The following is a 15,077-nucleotide window of genomic DNA, read 5'->3' as shown; positions in this document are numbered from 1 at the left end:
AAGCATGGATGGAGTGTTTGTGTGAACTAATATAAATTCAAAGTAAACATCATTACATAAAAGGGTACGGTCTTTTTTTTTTTTTTTTTAGTTTTATTCATTTTAAATGGGCCGTAGTTTGCCCACGCCTGGTATAGACAGTGAATATTTAGCTAACAATCTTGTTTTGGTGTATTGCTAAAACTGCCTGTTAGCTTGGGACATGTTTTCTCATTTTGTATTATTGCTGTTACACCTTTTGTTGACTGTCTTAATGGTTTTGATATTACAATCTTGAATTTTAGGGGACTCATAAAAACACATTATTTTTCCCTACCTAAATTTAGACCCAGTGGAGCAATAGATACATAAGTTGATTGGATGGGGATCAACATATCGCTTTTAATACTGAGAAAGCTGATTGGAGAATGCAGCTGATAGTGTGTGGCTGTGGTGGTGGTGCCCGTGCCACCCTGGTCCCAGGCACTGAGAACAGCTCACCTCCTCCAGATCTGCCCTGGACCCCATGGCAGAGAGCAGCACACGTGCATGTTCTCCGCAGTGAGGCAGACATCACAGAAGAGGGGCTGAGTCACATGTGGGAGGACAGGAGAGTCCAACAGAGTTGCTGTAGTGAAAGTCTCTCTACAAGGAACTTGAAGAATGGGGGCAACTGTCCCTCCCCCACGGTCTTCATACCTAGTTAAATGGGAATGCCTATTGCATAAGTCTCTGATAAAACTGATGTAACTACAGTTTGAACTAGGCTCCATGTATTCAGGTCTCTTAGGAAGAAAGGGCTTGTGAATTTTACAAATTACAAGAGTTTTTATAATTCCAGAACTTTTATGTTGTAGAGGTTTCAAAGATTGGCCTTTGATGGCAATATGATCTCTTTCAGCAACGTGAAATCCTTCATGAGATTCAGAGAAGGAAAGAAGAGATCAAAGAAGAGAAAAAAAGGAAAGAAATGGCCAAGCAGGTACACTATCCAGTCTGCCATACTAAAATGTTTTGCTAACATAAAATCTTATTGCTATGGATGATGTTTCCCCTTCCTGCGTTATTTCAGTAGTAAAGCTCAAAATGAAGCACTAAAAGAATCACCAAACAGGAAGCAAAATTTAGAATTGTATATTATCTGTAAGTGACTTAGGCTTATGCACCTCTGGTAGTTTATTAGATGAGTCGAGGGAGAGATGATATTGAAGTTTTGATAATTAACTCAGACTGGAATTCTTAATACTTGGAAAATAAAACAATTTGTTCTTACTGAGTAGTGACTGGAAACCATAAGGCTCTACTTGAGATTTCATTCAGTGATGGAAAAGGGATTTACAGAGCAGGTTTCAAAGCAGTGTGAAAAAGGATAAAGTCCTTTTTTCTATATTTTTCCTGTGTCCAGCTGAATAAAAATGCGTTACTCATTCCATTTTCCAAAATGATGGCAGTTAACTAAAAGGAAGCTATGAGGTGTGGTGGGAGGAGGCACTGATGTATGAGAAGCAGCACCTGGCTTAAAGCTTTGGCTTTTGTACTGGGACCTTTAGGTGACACGCTCTGTGACTTATTTTCCTTGTCCCTTAAAATGGGACTTATGATGTCCCCTTTCTGTCTCATGTAATTATTCCCACAGATACTAGTAAATATACTACCCTCTGAAAGTGCAAAGTTGTGTACAAATTGTAAGATGTTTCCACCAGGTCTCCTGCGTTATGTCTGATCTGCCTTCCCTCTTCCACCTTGCTCTCTCTTTGAATGCTTTCCGTTCTTTCCTCTTGTTCTTCTTTCTAACTTTTTATGCATATTCCAAGATTCTAACATTTCCATTTAAAACTGTAATCTGACCTTCAGTTCCTGAACCAGTACATATTTGGATATTAAATTGTTATCATTTTTATTTATTTTCCTTTTTATTTAACTTACTGGGGTAACACTGGTTAACAAAATTGTACAGGTCTCAGGTGCATAATTCCACAACACACCATCTCTACACTGTACTGTGTGTTCACCACCCCCGAGTCAAGTCTTAGTCCATCACCATTTATCCCCCCTGTACCCTCCTCCAGAACCACCCCACCCCAGCAATCACCACACTGTTGTCCGTATCCATGAGTGTTTTCTTGGACATTAAACTTTTAAAAGTTGAGTTCAACTTTATTATACTTGAAAGCATTTCGTTTAAATAAAATATGCACTTTCTCCTGAATTCATAATTATACACCATGATTGTCTTCCATTTATGACCTACGTCTAAAGTAGGTTTCCTTTTCTTTTTTTCTAGGAACGTTTGGAAATTGCTAGTTTTTCAAACCAAGATCATATCTCTAGGAAGGACCCAGGAGGACACAGAACAGCTGCTGTTCCACATGGAGGCTCTCCTGACTTTGTAGGAAACGGTAAACATCGGACCAACTCCTCTGGAAGATCTAGGTAAGTCCTTGAGATTTCTGATCTGGAAGAATGAAAGATGTAGAAGGAATAAAACAACTTGTTGTGAAAGTTGATGAATTTTCAGATAGTCGTTTTAATAACTTTTTCAAAGCCTATATGTCTTAATATACTATTTGTTAGCCATATGAAACAAAATTTTCATTTGTTTTAACACTTTCTAAGTATTTTTAATTAAACTAGTTTTATTGCTCACTCACCTTCATATCTATCACACTTCACAATCTTGCCTCCAGTGCAGTTTGATCTGACTTCCAATGATCTAACTAGTTAATAAGTGACTTAAAAATTTGTTCTTCCATCAGAATCATCATCCAGTCAAATTTCCACTGTATTTGTTTTTGGTCTGTAACTGCTTAGGCCCCACCACGGATGTGGGAAATGCTCCAAATGGGCGTGGTGTGTGTAGAAGATTCTTTACCTGAGAATGGAGCCCCAGTTTGTTGCCAGGGCTCCCCTTCCTGTAGCTGCTAAGGCCCCTGTCCTTGCAGGTGGGCTCCTGGGTTGTTCCCTGTCACCAGGGGTCATAGGAAAGATACTACCTCTTCCTCCACATCCTTTCCACTAAAAAATTGAGACGTCCCTACATATTTGTTGTGACCCTCTGTGGATCAGAAAGAAATTTTAGTACAGAATCCATTTATGAGTGGGTAGGTGATCAAGTAGTGTAGGTAGTATAATTCAGCTTCCTTATGTGTTTAAACTGTCTCTTGAGAATCTAAGCAACACTGAAAACCAACGTTTTTCTTCTCTGGAAAGAAACATTTTATTTATTTATTTTTAAAATATATTTTATTGATTTTTTACAGAGAGGAAGGGAGAGGGATAGAGAGTTAGAAACACCAATGAGAGAGAAACATCGATCAGCTGCCTCCTGCACACCTCCCAATGGGGATGTGCCCGCAACCAAAGTACATGCCCTTGACTGGAATCGAACCTGGGACCCTTCAGTCCAAAGGCTGACGCTCTATCCACTGAGCCAAACGAGTTAGGGCGAAAGAAACATTTTAGATACAAAATTAAAGACATATAAACTTCCAGGTTATAGATTCTTCATAAGAAGGAAACGTTTCAGTTCTTTCTCTAATTACTGACTTTAAAAAAAATCAGCTTAGAAATCATTTGGATATTAACATTTAGTCACCTACTGTTAAGGTGAGCTGAATTTTCTCTTGAATACTGTTTCTGGTAACAATTTAATTTTAAGTTATAACTCCTTACACTAATTTAGATTATTTTTGCAACTGGGCTTCCAGTAGGCAACATAGTTTGAAGTTGACAGCATTTCACTAAGAAATACTTAACAAATTTCTATTGTGTTAGAATCAGCAGTGAGTGCGCTCAGCATGGCTAGAGGTGAACCTGAGGGGAGGCAGTGAAGGATTAAAGAAGACAGACAAGAGAATATAGCTGGGTCTAGGTGGGACGTTGCTCTCGGATGGAGAGACAGTGCCACAGCCTGCAAGCCGAGTCTTTATTTTATAGCCAGATTCCACAAGGCAAAGTAAGGGCGTGGTCAAGATGTTTACAATATTCTCTGGGTTTCGAATCTACTCAATTACATGCACCTGAACTCTATCAAGCTTTGTTTTGGCAGCACTTGCTGCACCTCCTGCAACCTATATCACTTAGCCACCTAGGACCACAGGTTCAGACTATACCAGTGGTTCTCAACCTTGGCTGCACATTAGAATCACCTGGGAATCTTTTTAAAATCCTGATTTCTGGGCCTCAGCCTCCGGAAATTCTATTTCTTTGTTACTAATGTTGTGGCCCCACCCCATAACAAAGAAACAGAATTTCCGGAGGATGAGGCCCAGAAATCAGGATTTTAAAAAGATTCCCAGGTAATTCTAATGTGCAGCCAAGATTGAGAACCACTGGACTGTACGGTCAAGCTTACAACCATAGCCTTTGCTATAATTGTGCTTTGCCCTCAAGCTGGGACTTGCATGTGGCCTTGCCACAAGAGGACCGTGCCCTCTCATTAGTCCAAGGCTTGAACCTGTCCAAACGCTGTAGCCGCTCTCCACACAGCAGAAATAAATCAATGCTATGAGTAAGTCTTTCTGGATATATTAAAACAGTTTTTTAAGTTTAAACATTTCCATTTTTGTGACTAACTATAAACAATGGGTCTAAGATTAGATTTGCTTTTAAGATCAAAGATCATTTGCAAGTTTACTCAAGTGGGATGGGGGAATTCTCCCTTTGACATAGGTAGGAAAAGTTTTTTTGTTATGCTCTCTAAGAGTGATATTTGTATGTCTTGGGTAGAAAAACATCCCATGAGCATCCAAGAAGGAACATGAAATAGTTTTCATCTAATGTTTGCCAAAATATTGCACATCCCTGCATGAAACTCTGTCACTGTGTTGACTACTGACTAGGAAAGAATGAATCTTTAAGTGTAGTTCATGTGCTTCCTTGGTAAAGAAATAAAAAGTCCTTGAGCCGAAACCGGTTTGGCTCAGTGGATAGAGCGTCGGCCTGCGGACTGAAAGGTCCCAGGTTCGATTCCGGTCAAGGGCATGTACCTGGGTTGCGGGCGCATCCCCAGTGGGAGGTGTGCAGGAAGCAGCTAAATCGATGTTTCTCTCTCATCGATGTTTCTAACTCTCTATCTCTCTCCTTTCCTCTCTGTAAAAAATCAATAAAATATATTTAAAAAAAAAAAAAGTCCTTGATATACCAAAGTACTTCATGATTTACTCTTGATGTTGTTCCTTCCTTGCTGTTCATTGGTCTTTATGGATTAGAAAGTCAAAGGAAATAAGCATAGTGTTCCATTTTATTCTTTTATTTTTCTTCTCCTAAAAACCAAATACATACATATTTTTAGGTGAACGCCAGAGACATCAGTGACATTGGTTTTCACCTCTTTAGTCCTACTTTTTTAACTCAGTGGGATTTACTTTTTATCCTTCAGAATTGTTCCAGCTGCCAGCCTGTCTTAGGTAGCATGTACCACATTTGCCATTTTTTTGGCACTTTTATTTTAATCATAATGATACATCTTTTCTTATTAGCACTCTTAGCCATCTCATTGTGTTGGTATTTAACTGTCATGATGGGATGATGAGTATTCTAAAACTCTAAAAAATAAAACCAAACATTTACACACTGTAAACTAAGGAACGTAAAGATGACCTAGACTAAAATGACTATCAGCACCATCGTTGGAGAAGGCAGAGCTGATGCAGAGGTGCTTCTAAATAATTTATGTTAATAAGTCTAATATATCATTTTAAATCTTTGCTTTTATTATTTTCTCCATAAACCAGTGTGCCCCTGGTTGCATGAGTAACTTTAGAAGTACAATGTATTAGTCATTCCCTGGTGTTAGAATATGTGGACACATGAGACTCATGTCAAAATGGGTCTTATGTGCAGTGGGGTGGGGAAAGGGAAGATGTAGGATTGGAGGTGGAGAGACCAGTTAGTAATGGAGCATTACATGTGCCCAGGGGAACGTTGGAGATGATCTCAACAGGGCAGGGGGAATGGAGAGTATGATACTTGGGGATCAGTTAGATGTAGGAGGTCTGGGAGCCCAAGGAGACTTATGCTTTTGACTCGAAACAGAATAGATGACTATGCCACAAACAAAAATAAAAGAACCCAGGGGAAAAGCCAGATTGAGAGTGGGTAAGAGGGAGGTGGTAGTTTTATTGACATTGCAGTAGCATCAAGAGTAAGTAGAGGGGCAGAAGTGGAGACAGCAAGTGCAGAAGTTTGAAAACAAAGAACAAGAGGACGTAGAGATGGGAGAGATGTATAGCTGAGGGGAAGGAGCTAATCTAGAGGGGAGATTGAACATACAGGAGAGAGGGACAGCCAGTGCACCAAGATCCCAGAGAGGCTGTAGGAAATGGAACCGAGGACAGCATAGCTGGCCTTCCTCAGAGACTGGGAAAAAGAAAGAATGTACAGATTCCAACTAATTTTTAGGTGGAACAATAGAAAGTGTGGGCTTTATTCCCCATTGCCTCGTGTTCTGTGTGAAAGTAGAAGTCAAGATCGTGCTTAGAATGAGAGGGCTGCTTTATATTTATCCAGATGCCTCATCAAAGCATTTCTTAAAAGTGTCCAATCCTGACCATCAAGAGTGCTCTCCCTGGCCTCTTCCCTACTTCCCTCTCCCCAATTTATTTATTACTTTTGCATTATAATCTACCTTCCCAGCAGTTGCTTCCCACTCAGGAAAAAAAAATGTAGAATGGAGAAAGAGAGGAGGAGGATTTGGCTTTAAGTGTTTTAGAGACTTCATTAAAAGGAAATGGCAGAGTATCTATCATTCAGTGGTTGGGATCCCATTTGGAGAATGGGAATTTGAAGTGCTCCAACCCCCCCCACCCCCCCGCTTTTTTAGCTTTCCCCAGATGTTCATGTGCATCTGAAATGAAGATATTGTGGGGTCAATGTGGTTGAGCTAAATCTCTGTAGAACTGCTGTGATGATGAAAATGTTTTATACCAGTGGTTCTCAACCTTCTGGCCCTTTCAATACAGTTCCTCATGTTGTGACCCAACCATAAAATTATTTTCATTGCTACTTCATAGCTGTAATGTTGCTACTGTTATGAATCGTAATGTAAATATCTGATATGCAGGATGGCCTTAGGCGACCCCTGTGAAAAGGTCGTTCGACCGCCAAAGGGGTCGCGACCCACAGGTTGAGAACCGCTGTTTTATGCTAATGTTGGCCACTTTTGGCCACTAAGTACTTAAATGTGACTACTACAGTCGAAGAACTGAATTTTTTTTAAAAAGTTCTTATTGACTTTAGAGAGAGAGGAAGGGACAAGGAGAAAGAAACATCGGTTGACTGCCTCCTGCAGCCCCCTACTTGGTATCGAGCCTGCATCTGGGGCATGTGCCCTGACTAGGACTCAAACCAGCGACCTCTCAGTGCATGGGACAATGCTCAACCAACCGAGCCACACCAGCCAGGGCGAAGAACTGAATTTTCAATTTAATTTTAATTAGTTTAGATTTAGATATCCACATGTGGCTAATGGCTGCCACATTGGACAGTGGAGATCTAGAGTTGGGGGTTTGTAGAGTTCATGTGGGAAAGACCTCAATGGGAAATGGGGGAGCTGAACAACTTTCCCATTAGCCCCTTAAGCTCAATTCCCAGTAGGAACAGATGTGAGACTATGAATAGTCTAGTAAACAGGAGAAAATGGAGGGGCAAGAAGGTGGAAAAAAATAATCATGTCCAAATTTATTTTTAAGGCGAGAGCGGCAGTATTCTGTATGTAATAGTGAAGATTCTCCTGGCTCTTGTGAAATCCTGTATTTCTCTGTGGGTAATACTGATCAGCTCATGGTGCACAAAGGAAAATGTATTGGTGAGTAAACTAGCTAAATTCATTCAACCTTTCTAACAACAAAAGTTAATCATGAAGAAATGAGGTAGAGTAGACACCCCGGCCTCTAGACCGTACAGCCCAAGGAAGACGGTGAGCTGATAGTCGGTCATTCTAGCTCCCATTCCTAATGGCCACAATGAGAAGTCCCTCAGGCTTCCCCTTCTGTAAGATAGAAATTAAAACCTAGGCTCTTGGAAATATTGTTAGCAGGAAGATAATTTAAATTTCATCATCATTATAATCACTTGAGCTTTAGAAACCAAAATGGTTGAAATATTATGAATTAGTAGAATTTTGCATCATGTGCATTTGTTACTGATGAAATATATGTAACAAAATGAGTTCTAATGCCTATAATCTTTTCTTTAAATAGTTTTTGTTTTCAATTACAGTTGACGTACACTATTACATTAGTTTCACTAATGCCTGTGATCTTTACTGACCAAATCCTATTTTCTTAAGTTGATATCCATCTACTTGGTTAGCATTTTCCCAGTACGCATGTTGTGCCTGACTAGGAAAACCATTTTCTTTTTTCCCATTTTATTCTCTATGTATCTTATTTAGTAGTTTTGTCTATTGATGGCTATTTGGAGTGAAGTGGTTCAGCAATTTGTGATTTGAATTGTTTATGCTAAAATCAAGTTTTCATTATCTACTCCTTTGCCCTAAATGCCATCATCTTTTATCAGCCATCTATATATATAAAACCCTAAGCAACCAATCGACTGTTTGACCGGTCGCTATGATGTGCACTGACCACCAGGGGGCAGATGCTCAACGCAGGAGCTACCCCAGGTTCAGGGCTGGCGAGTGCAGCTCATGTGGCACTACCAAGCTGCAGCAGCAGGCTCAGCGGGCCAGGATGAGTGGGAGTGGTGCAGTGCCCAGCCGCCTGCCGCTTCGGTGCTGGGATCAGCCAAAACTGGCAGTCAGACATCCCCTGAGGGGTCTCGGATTGCAAGGGGGCACAGGCCAGGCGAGGGACCCCACCGGTGTACGAATCTATATACCGGCCTCTAGTACTGATATAACCACTAAGTGGCGTAGAATCACTTGTATAGAATTAATTTGACAATTTTTTTTTCAAATTATAAGATAAAGCTTATTTAGAAAGTTACAGAAGTAGAAGTGAGCCAGCTGTGCTACATAAGTGCAGGAAACAAGTTACAGAGGCAGAAGAAGGGCCCTAAGAGCTTAGCAGAAAGGCAAATGTAAGGTGTCTGGGAGGAAGAAGTGGGTGTGGTTGTGCCCTCCCACCCTACCCCACCCCACCCCAGCCCCAGGGAGAACATGCCTAAGTTTAATGTTTAATTCCATGAATATGGTAGCCACATTACCTAAATTGAGTTTGCTTTTTTTCGGTGTCTTTTTCCCTTCCTCTTTAAGGAGTTACAAATAAGCAGGGGAGCTGCCAGGAAGCAGGCAGCAGGTGGGAGGAGAAGAAACCAAGTATCTGAATGGTCTGTGAAATGGACACTTGACCTTGGCTGGACTGGACAGAATTCTTTTCATACACAGAGCCTGCCCTGTTCAAAGTGGCCACTGGACAGGTTCAGGACCTTGGTAGAGATGATTAACTTTGGTCTTGAGACTGTCCTTGACTTCGGGCATTTCAGGCTCATGAATTGGCAACATAAAACTCACTACTTTTAATAATCTGGGAGATCGGGAAGAGAAATCAATCTAACTACTTATTACCTTAACTTGGTTTCCTATTCTCATTGATAGTTATTACACATATTCACCTTAGTTTATACCCTCATCAGAAGACATTTGTAATCTGAAAGTTTTTTATAAAACAATTGCATAAATTATTTTGTTTTCTCACAATGGGTCTAGTTTTTAAAGTATGTTCTAATTTTCTGTGAAATATTTTTATAAAAGATCTACTAATTAATATTTTGTTTTCAGTTTAAAGCCATTAGAGCTTCCTTATGGATAAAGCACGATAGAAACTGTCTGCATAAATGATGACCATTGTTAGCGTATTATAGACTCAGTTTGAGTTCTTTCTGTGACATATTTTCCTTCAGCCTCATTACAGTGTGTTCTTTTGTCCTTTATTAGCCCCATCATGCAAAAGTGACAGGGAGAGGCAACAATAAAAGTAGTGAAACAAAAAAGACCCAGCAATTGTGAAATACCTATCTAGCCCCAGTTGGGAAGAGGATATTTAAGGCATTGTACTGTGTAATGTAGTTAAGCTTTTTATGTAAATAACATCATAGTTTATCCCATCAGTATGTGATATCTGTGTCTCTAGTGTGTGTGTACTACTTAGATCCCACATTGCACAGGTTGCTTCCTTTGGTTGACATCGGGGGTTTTTCTGCTTAGCCTAAGAATGTCAGGATTTGTTTATGACTAGCGTTAACAGATCATTTTAATTAAACCTTTTTAAATTGTCAGCATTTCTATGAAGTGAAAACTGCTTCTCAGATAAAAAGTTTAGGTGTGCTAGTTCAGCCATATTTCTCAAAGTATTTTTGCTAAGGCCTCTATGTCCTACATATGCAGGTTTCTTCACTTTTCAGATTTTAAATGGAAAAAAAAACACATTACAGTGGGGCCTTGACTTATGAGTTTAATTCATTCTGTGATGGAGCTCGTAACTCAAATCACTCGTATGTCAAATCAAAAAGTGAATGAGTGAGACACATGATGCTGGCTGGGCTGATGTTGTGGCGTTCACTGTGACGTTCGCTGCACCAACTAGCGGTGGGGTATCTGAAGCTGGCTCGTAACCCGAATTTTAGCTTGCAACTCAAAGCAAAAAATTGGCAAGAGACAGCTCGTATCTCGAAAAACTCGTTAGTCGGGACACTCGTAAGTCAAGGCCCCACTGTATTTCTTTGAAAAAAGTTTTTCATTTTGAGAACAGTGCAACATCACAGGAAACTATTATTTATATAATAAGAGAAACAGGCTCAGTGGTTGAGCATCGACCTATGAACAGGAGGTCGCAGTTCAATTATTGGTCAGGGCACATGCCTGGGTTACAGGCTCAATCCTCAGTAGGGAGCATGAAGGAGGCAGCCGATCAATTATCATTGATGTTTCTGTCTCTCTCCCTCCCCCTTCCTCTCTGAAGTCAATAAAAATATATTAAAAACAAAAAATGGTGGTATTGTGGGTGATTTTTTTGTCATTTTTAATGTTTTTGCAATTTTCAATAATAGTCTTTAATGAAAATATAGATTTTTATATACTGCAAAGGGAATAGAGCCACTGATATTATAATGCCTTTGTACAGTGGCAGATGGTTACTAGATGTGTCATGGTTATCACATCACAAAGTATACAAATATCAAGATCACCATGCTGTATACCTGAAATGAATACAATGTCACATGCCAACATACTTTAATTACAAAATTTAATGAAAATATAGATTTTTATAAGAAAAATTTTGGTGTTACAGAAATTGAGCACTCCAGGTACAAGTGAAAACCATATACCTATCACTAAATAAATGTATATCTTTCTAGCTTCAAATTTAAACTGTCATTTCTGGTTCCTTCCCTCAAAACTTTTAGCTAGTATGTATTTACTGAATGCATTCAGATTTTGTGTTTAGAAAAATCATTGTTTTCAGATTTCCAGATTACTAAAACTTGTTTACACTGTGCACACTGATGCACATTGATGAAGTAATCTGGTGGAGTGTTTCTGTTTCCAAATTCCTTCTGTCACATTAGTTGGTATTTAGCTTTGCAAGGGTTCACTATCGCGCTGAGAGGTGTCATCAGAGGTGAACTGGTTATGAAAGTAACATTGTGAATCCTGGCTACTAGGAGAACACTCATCAGATACTAAGATCTCACTGCTGATTTTTGTCCCTTTATAGTAATTAGTATTTTGGGGTTCAGAGTATATTGATAAATATTAAAACTTAGTTACAAAGAGCATACATTATATGAAATCATATTTTTCTTAAGTAGCACATGGCATCCACTGGCAAATGAATGCCATGTATATATTTTTTATCCCCACAGAAAGTGTACCAGTGAGTGTTAATTACATTTTTCTCTTAATGTGCAGCCTGTGATGAGCAGCTTGGAAAACTAGTCTACAATGCTTTGGAAACAGCCACGGGCAGCTTCGTCTTGTTGTATGAGTGGGTCCTTCAGTGGCAGAAAAAAATCGGTCCTTTCCTTACCAATCAAGAAAAAGAGAAGATTGATAAGTGCAAAAAGCAGGTAGGCCATCCGAAAGGGCTCACTGAGCAAAGGACCTAATTTCAAGCTTTAGGAGTTGACAGAAAGCTGTGCATTTGATTGGCTAGTAAAGGTGATCAGAATGATATGAGATCAGTTTAACCAGAGGGATGGAGGGGGACCAGCTCCATTTTTACCAGTTTTCTCAGCTTCTTGCTTCCTCTTTCCGAACTTTCACAGCGTGACCCAAACTTTTGCAGCTGATTTCTTAACCTTCTTTCTCAGCCTCTATTGTGGCATTAATTGCCATCTCTCAATAGTGCTACAAAGGCATGCTTTTTGCAATCTTTTGAAATATTGCTTAAAAACTGAATTCTAGGGGACTTGAGAAGTTTAGAGTAATTTATAACACTGAGTTTAAGGAGAACATTTAATATTACATATTGCAGTGTTACATAATAAAAAGGTAACAAAACTGTAGGTTAAAGTCTTGTGTTTAGAAGGCATGTGTATTTCCGATAGAAGAAATTCTGGAAGTAAATACCAAAATCATAACAGTTGTCTTTCAGTGGTAATCACATAGATAATTTGTTGTTGTTGTTGTTATTTATGGGGTTTTTATTTTGTATTAGTACTTATTAAAATGTTGACCGTTAATCTTTATAATCAGAAAGGGTTTTTTTGAAATTAATTATTTTGAAATTAATGTTTCCTTTTTCTGGTAGCCTATTGCAAAAGAAATTTTAAAAACTGCTCACTAATTCTATAGTATTTATATACTAGGTTTTGAGATCAAAGAAGTTGAGAATTAACTAAATTTTTTCCACTTTATGAACTAATAGGTTGACCATATGGTTTAGGGGAGGGTCAGTTTAGGGCATATTCCTTCTCTTATCCTTTCAAAGTATGTTTTCTATTAAATATTTCACTTTTGAAGTAAAACACCAGATACTGCAGATCAACCCAATATTACCCCTTTTTTCCTTATCAGATCCAAGGGGCAGAAACAGAATTCAACTCACTGGTAAAGTTGAGCCATCCCAATGTAGTACGCTGCTTCGCAATGAATCTCCGAGAGCAAGACGACTCCATCGTGGTGCACATTTTGGTGGAGCACTTCAATGGGGTCTCCCTTGCTGCACACCTGAGCCACACAGGCCCCATCCCTGTGCCTCTGCTTCGCAAGTACGCAGCTCAGCTCTTGTCGGGCCTCGATTATTTGCACAGCAATTCCGTGGTGCACAAGGTTCTGGGTACCTCGAGTGTCTTGGTGGACGCAGAGGGCACTATCAAGATTACAGACTACAGCATTTCTAAGCGCCTCGCAGACATTTGCAAGGAGGATGTGTTTGAGCAAACTCGGGTTCGTTTTAGTGACAGTGCTCTGCCTTATAGAACGGGGAAGAAAGGGGATGTTTGGCACCTTGGCCTTTTGCTGCTCTCTCTCAGCCAAGGACAAGAATGTGGAGAGTACCCTGTGACCATCCCTCGTGACTTACCTGCTGACTTTCAGGATTTTCTAAAGAAGTGAGTATCATTGAGATTCTCTCCAATTGCACTTCACTGCTGTGCTTTTATTGTGCTTCGATGCTAAACATCTCAGTGATGTGTATAAGCTGAGAAGTGAGCCACAGAGTTAGAGTTTATTCTTTGTTTTCTCAGTTCTTTTCCAGCCACATATGTTCTGTTTCCTTATGTTTATGATTCCCTTAACTCCCACATTTTCCTAAATTCACTTAGGCTTAATAATTGATTTTTAAACGCTTTTTGGGGACTGCCTGCTCTAGGAAGTCTGGAAGGATGGCTACGGTGGATATACCCCAGGTAATACAAATGGAAGCGCCTCTCTGTCTACCTTTGCTTCTAGTTCCTAAGGGATCACAGGCAGGGCCTCCTATTTAGAAAACATCTTTAGGAGAGTAGTAATTCTGCCCCTTATTATTTTTTTTCTAAGAATTTTAAAGAGAAGAAGGGAGAAGGGGGGAGAGAGAGAAATATCAGTGTCAGAGGGAAATCAGCTGCCTCCTGCACGCCCCCTACTGGGGATGGAGCCCCCAATCTGAGCATGTGCCCTAACTGGAATCGAACTGGCAGTCTTCGTGTGCACAGGACAATGCCCAACCAACTGAGCACATCTTCTTCTTCTTAACCATTCTTCTTCATTAGCAATGTCTCATTCAGCCAAGCCCTGGAGTGCAAATGACTTCCTTGCTCTAGCCAGAAGCTTTTCGACATCTGTGAATTACAGGTGCACATTTAATTGCAGAGCCAAGTTTTATCCGCTTTAAGAGAATCCTTACTGAGAGGTTTCCCTCTGGCCTAGTCTTTGTGCAGGTCTTTTCACTCAGTGCTTTCTAGGTGAACCCTGCCTCTGCTCTCAGTCCAAGCCAGACCTACGTTCTCTGTTGCTCTATTAAGTGAGAAATAAGGTCTCTTAAGTTTTGGTTTTTCTAGATACTCCCCTAGTCCCCCTTTCCAGCAAGTTGATCTGGACTGGGTTTCTTCTCTAACAATCCGTCTTATTTCTCACCTTATTTCTTTTTCCCAGCCATTCATTTTAATTCATTTCATTCAATCCCTACATTTCATTTCTTTTCCTTTACCCTTAACATTTCTTCTTCTATTTCCATCTATCCCAACTGCCATCTGTCTGACCTAATCCATGTTGTTATTTCCTGTCAGGAATGGAATACCTATTACAAAGTAAAGTAGCTGCACTTATCTTTATTTTTTAAAATATAGTTTTATTGATTTCAGAGAGGAAGGGAGAGGGAGAAAGAGAAAGAAGCATCAATGAAGAGAGAGAATCATTGATCGGCTGCCTCCTGCACACCCCCTATTGGGGATCAAGCCCACAACCCAGGCATGTGCCCTGACCAGTAATCAAACTGTAATCTCCTGGTTCATAAGTTGATGCTCAACCACTAAGCCACACCGCTGGGCAACTGCACTTATCTTTAAACAAGATAGCTCCTATGTGCCATAAAATAGATGTAGACATGATATACATACAGTTGTGAAAATGGGCCAACTTTGATTCTTATGCTGTGTTCTCTCCTTAAAGTATATTTTACATGGTCAAAAGATAAGAGCAAATTGAAGAATAATAT

The 15,077-nt window shown here is 39.8% G+C and overlaps 1 protein-coding gene across 1 annotated transcript in view; it reads left to right on the top strand.

Moving 5' to 3' along the window:
• EIF2AK4 (eukaryotic translation initiation factor 2 alpha kinase 4) overlaps nt 1–15,077 on the top strand; it is a 112,558-nt gene that overhangs the window by 36,687 nt on the left and 60,794 nt on the right. Inside the window, exons 5-9 of the mRNA XM_006778168.2 lie at nt 881–961; nt 2,264–2,412; nt 7,671–7,786; nt 11,852–12,009; nt 12,959–13,494. Of these exons, the coding sequence (XP_006778231.1) occupies nt 881–961; nt 2,264–2,412; nt 7,671–7,786; nt 11,852–12,009; nt 12,959–13,494 (1,040 nt within the window). The remainder of the gene's footprint in view (nt 1–880; nt 962–2,263; nt 2,413–7,670; nt 7,787–11,851; nt 12,010–12,958; nt 13,495–15,077) is intronic.

This window comes from Myotis davidii, unplaced genomic scaffold (genome assembly GCF_000327345.1).
Source record: "Myotis davidii unplaced genomic scaffold, ASM32734v1 scaffold46, whole genome shotgun sequence".
Taxonomy (NCBI): Eukaryota; Metazoa; Chordata; class Mammalia; order Chiroptera; family Vespertilionidae; genus Myotis; species Myotis davidii.
Note: the sequence above shows the minus strand (reverse complement) of the source record. Positions and strands in the feature narration are given on the sequence as shown.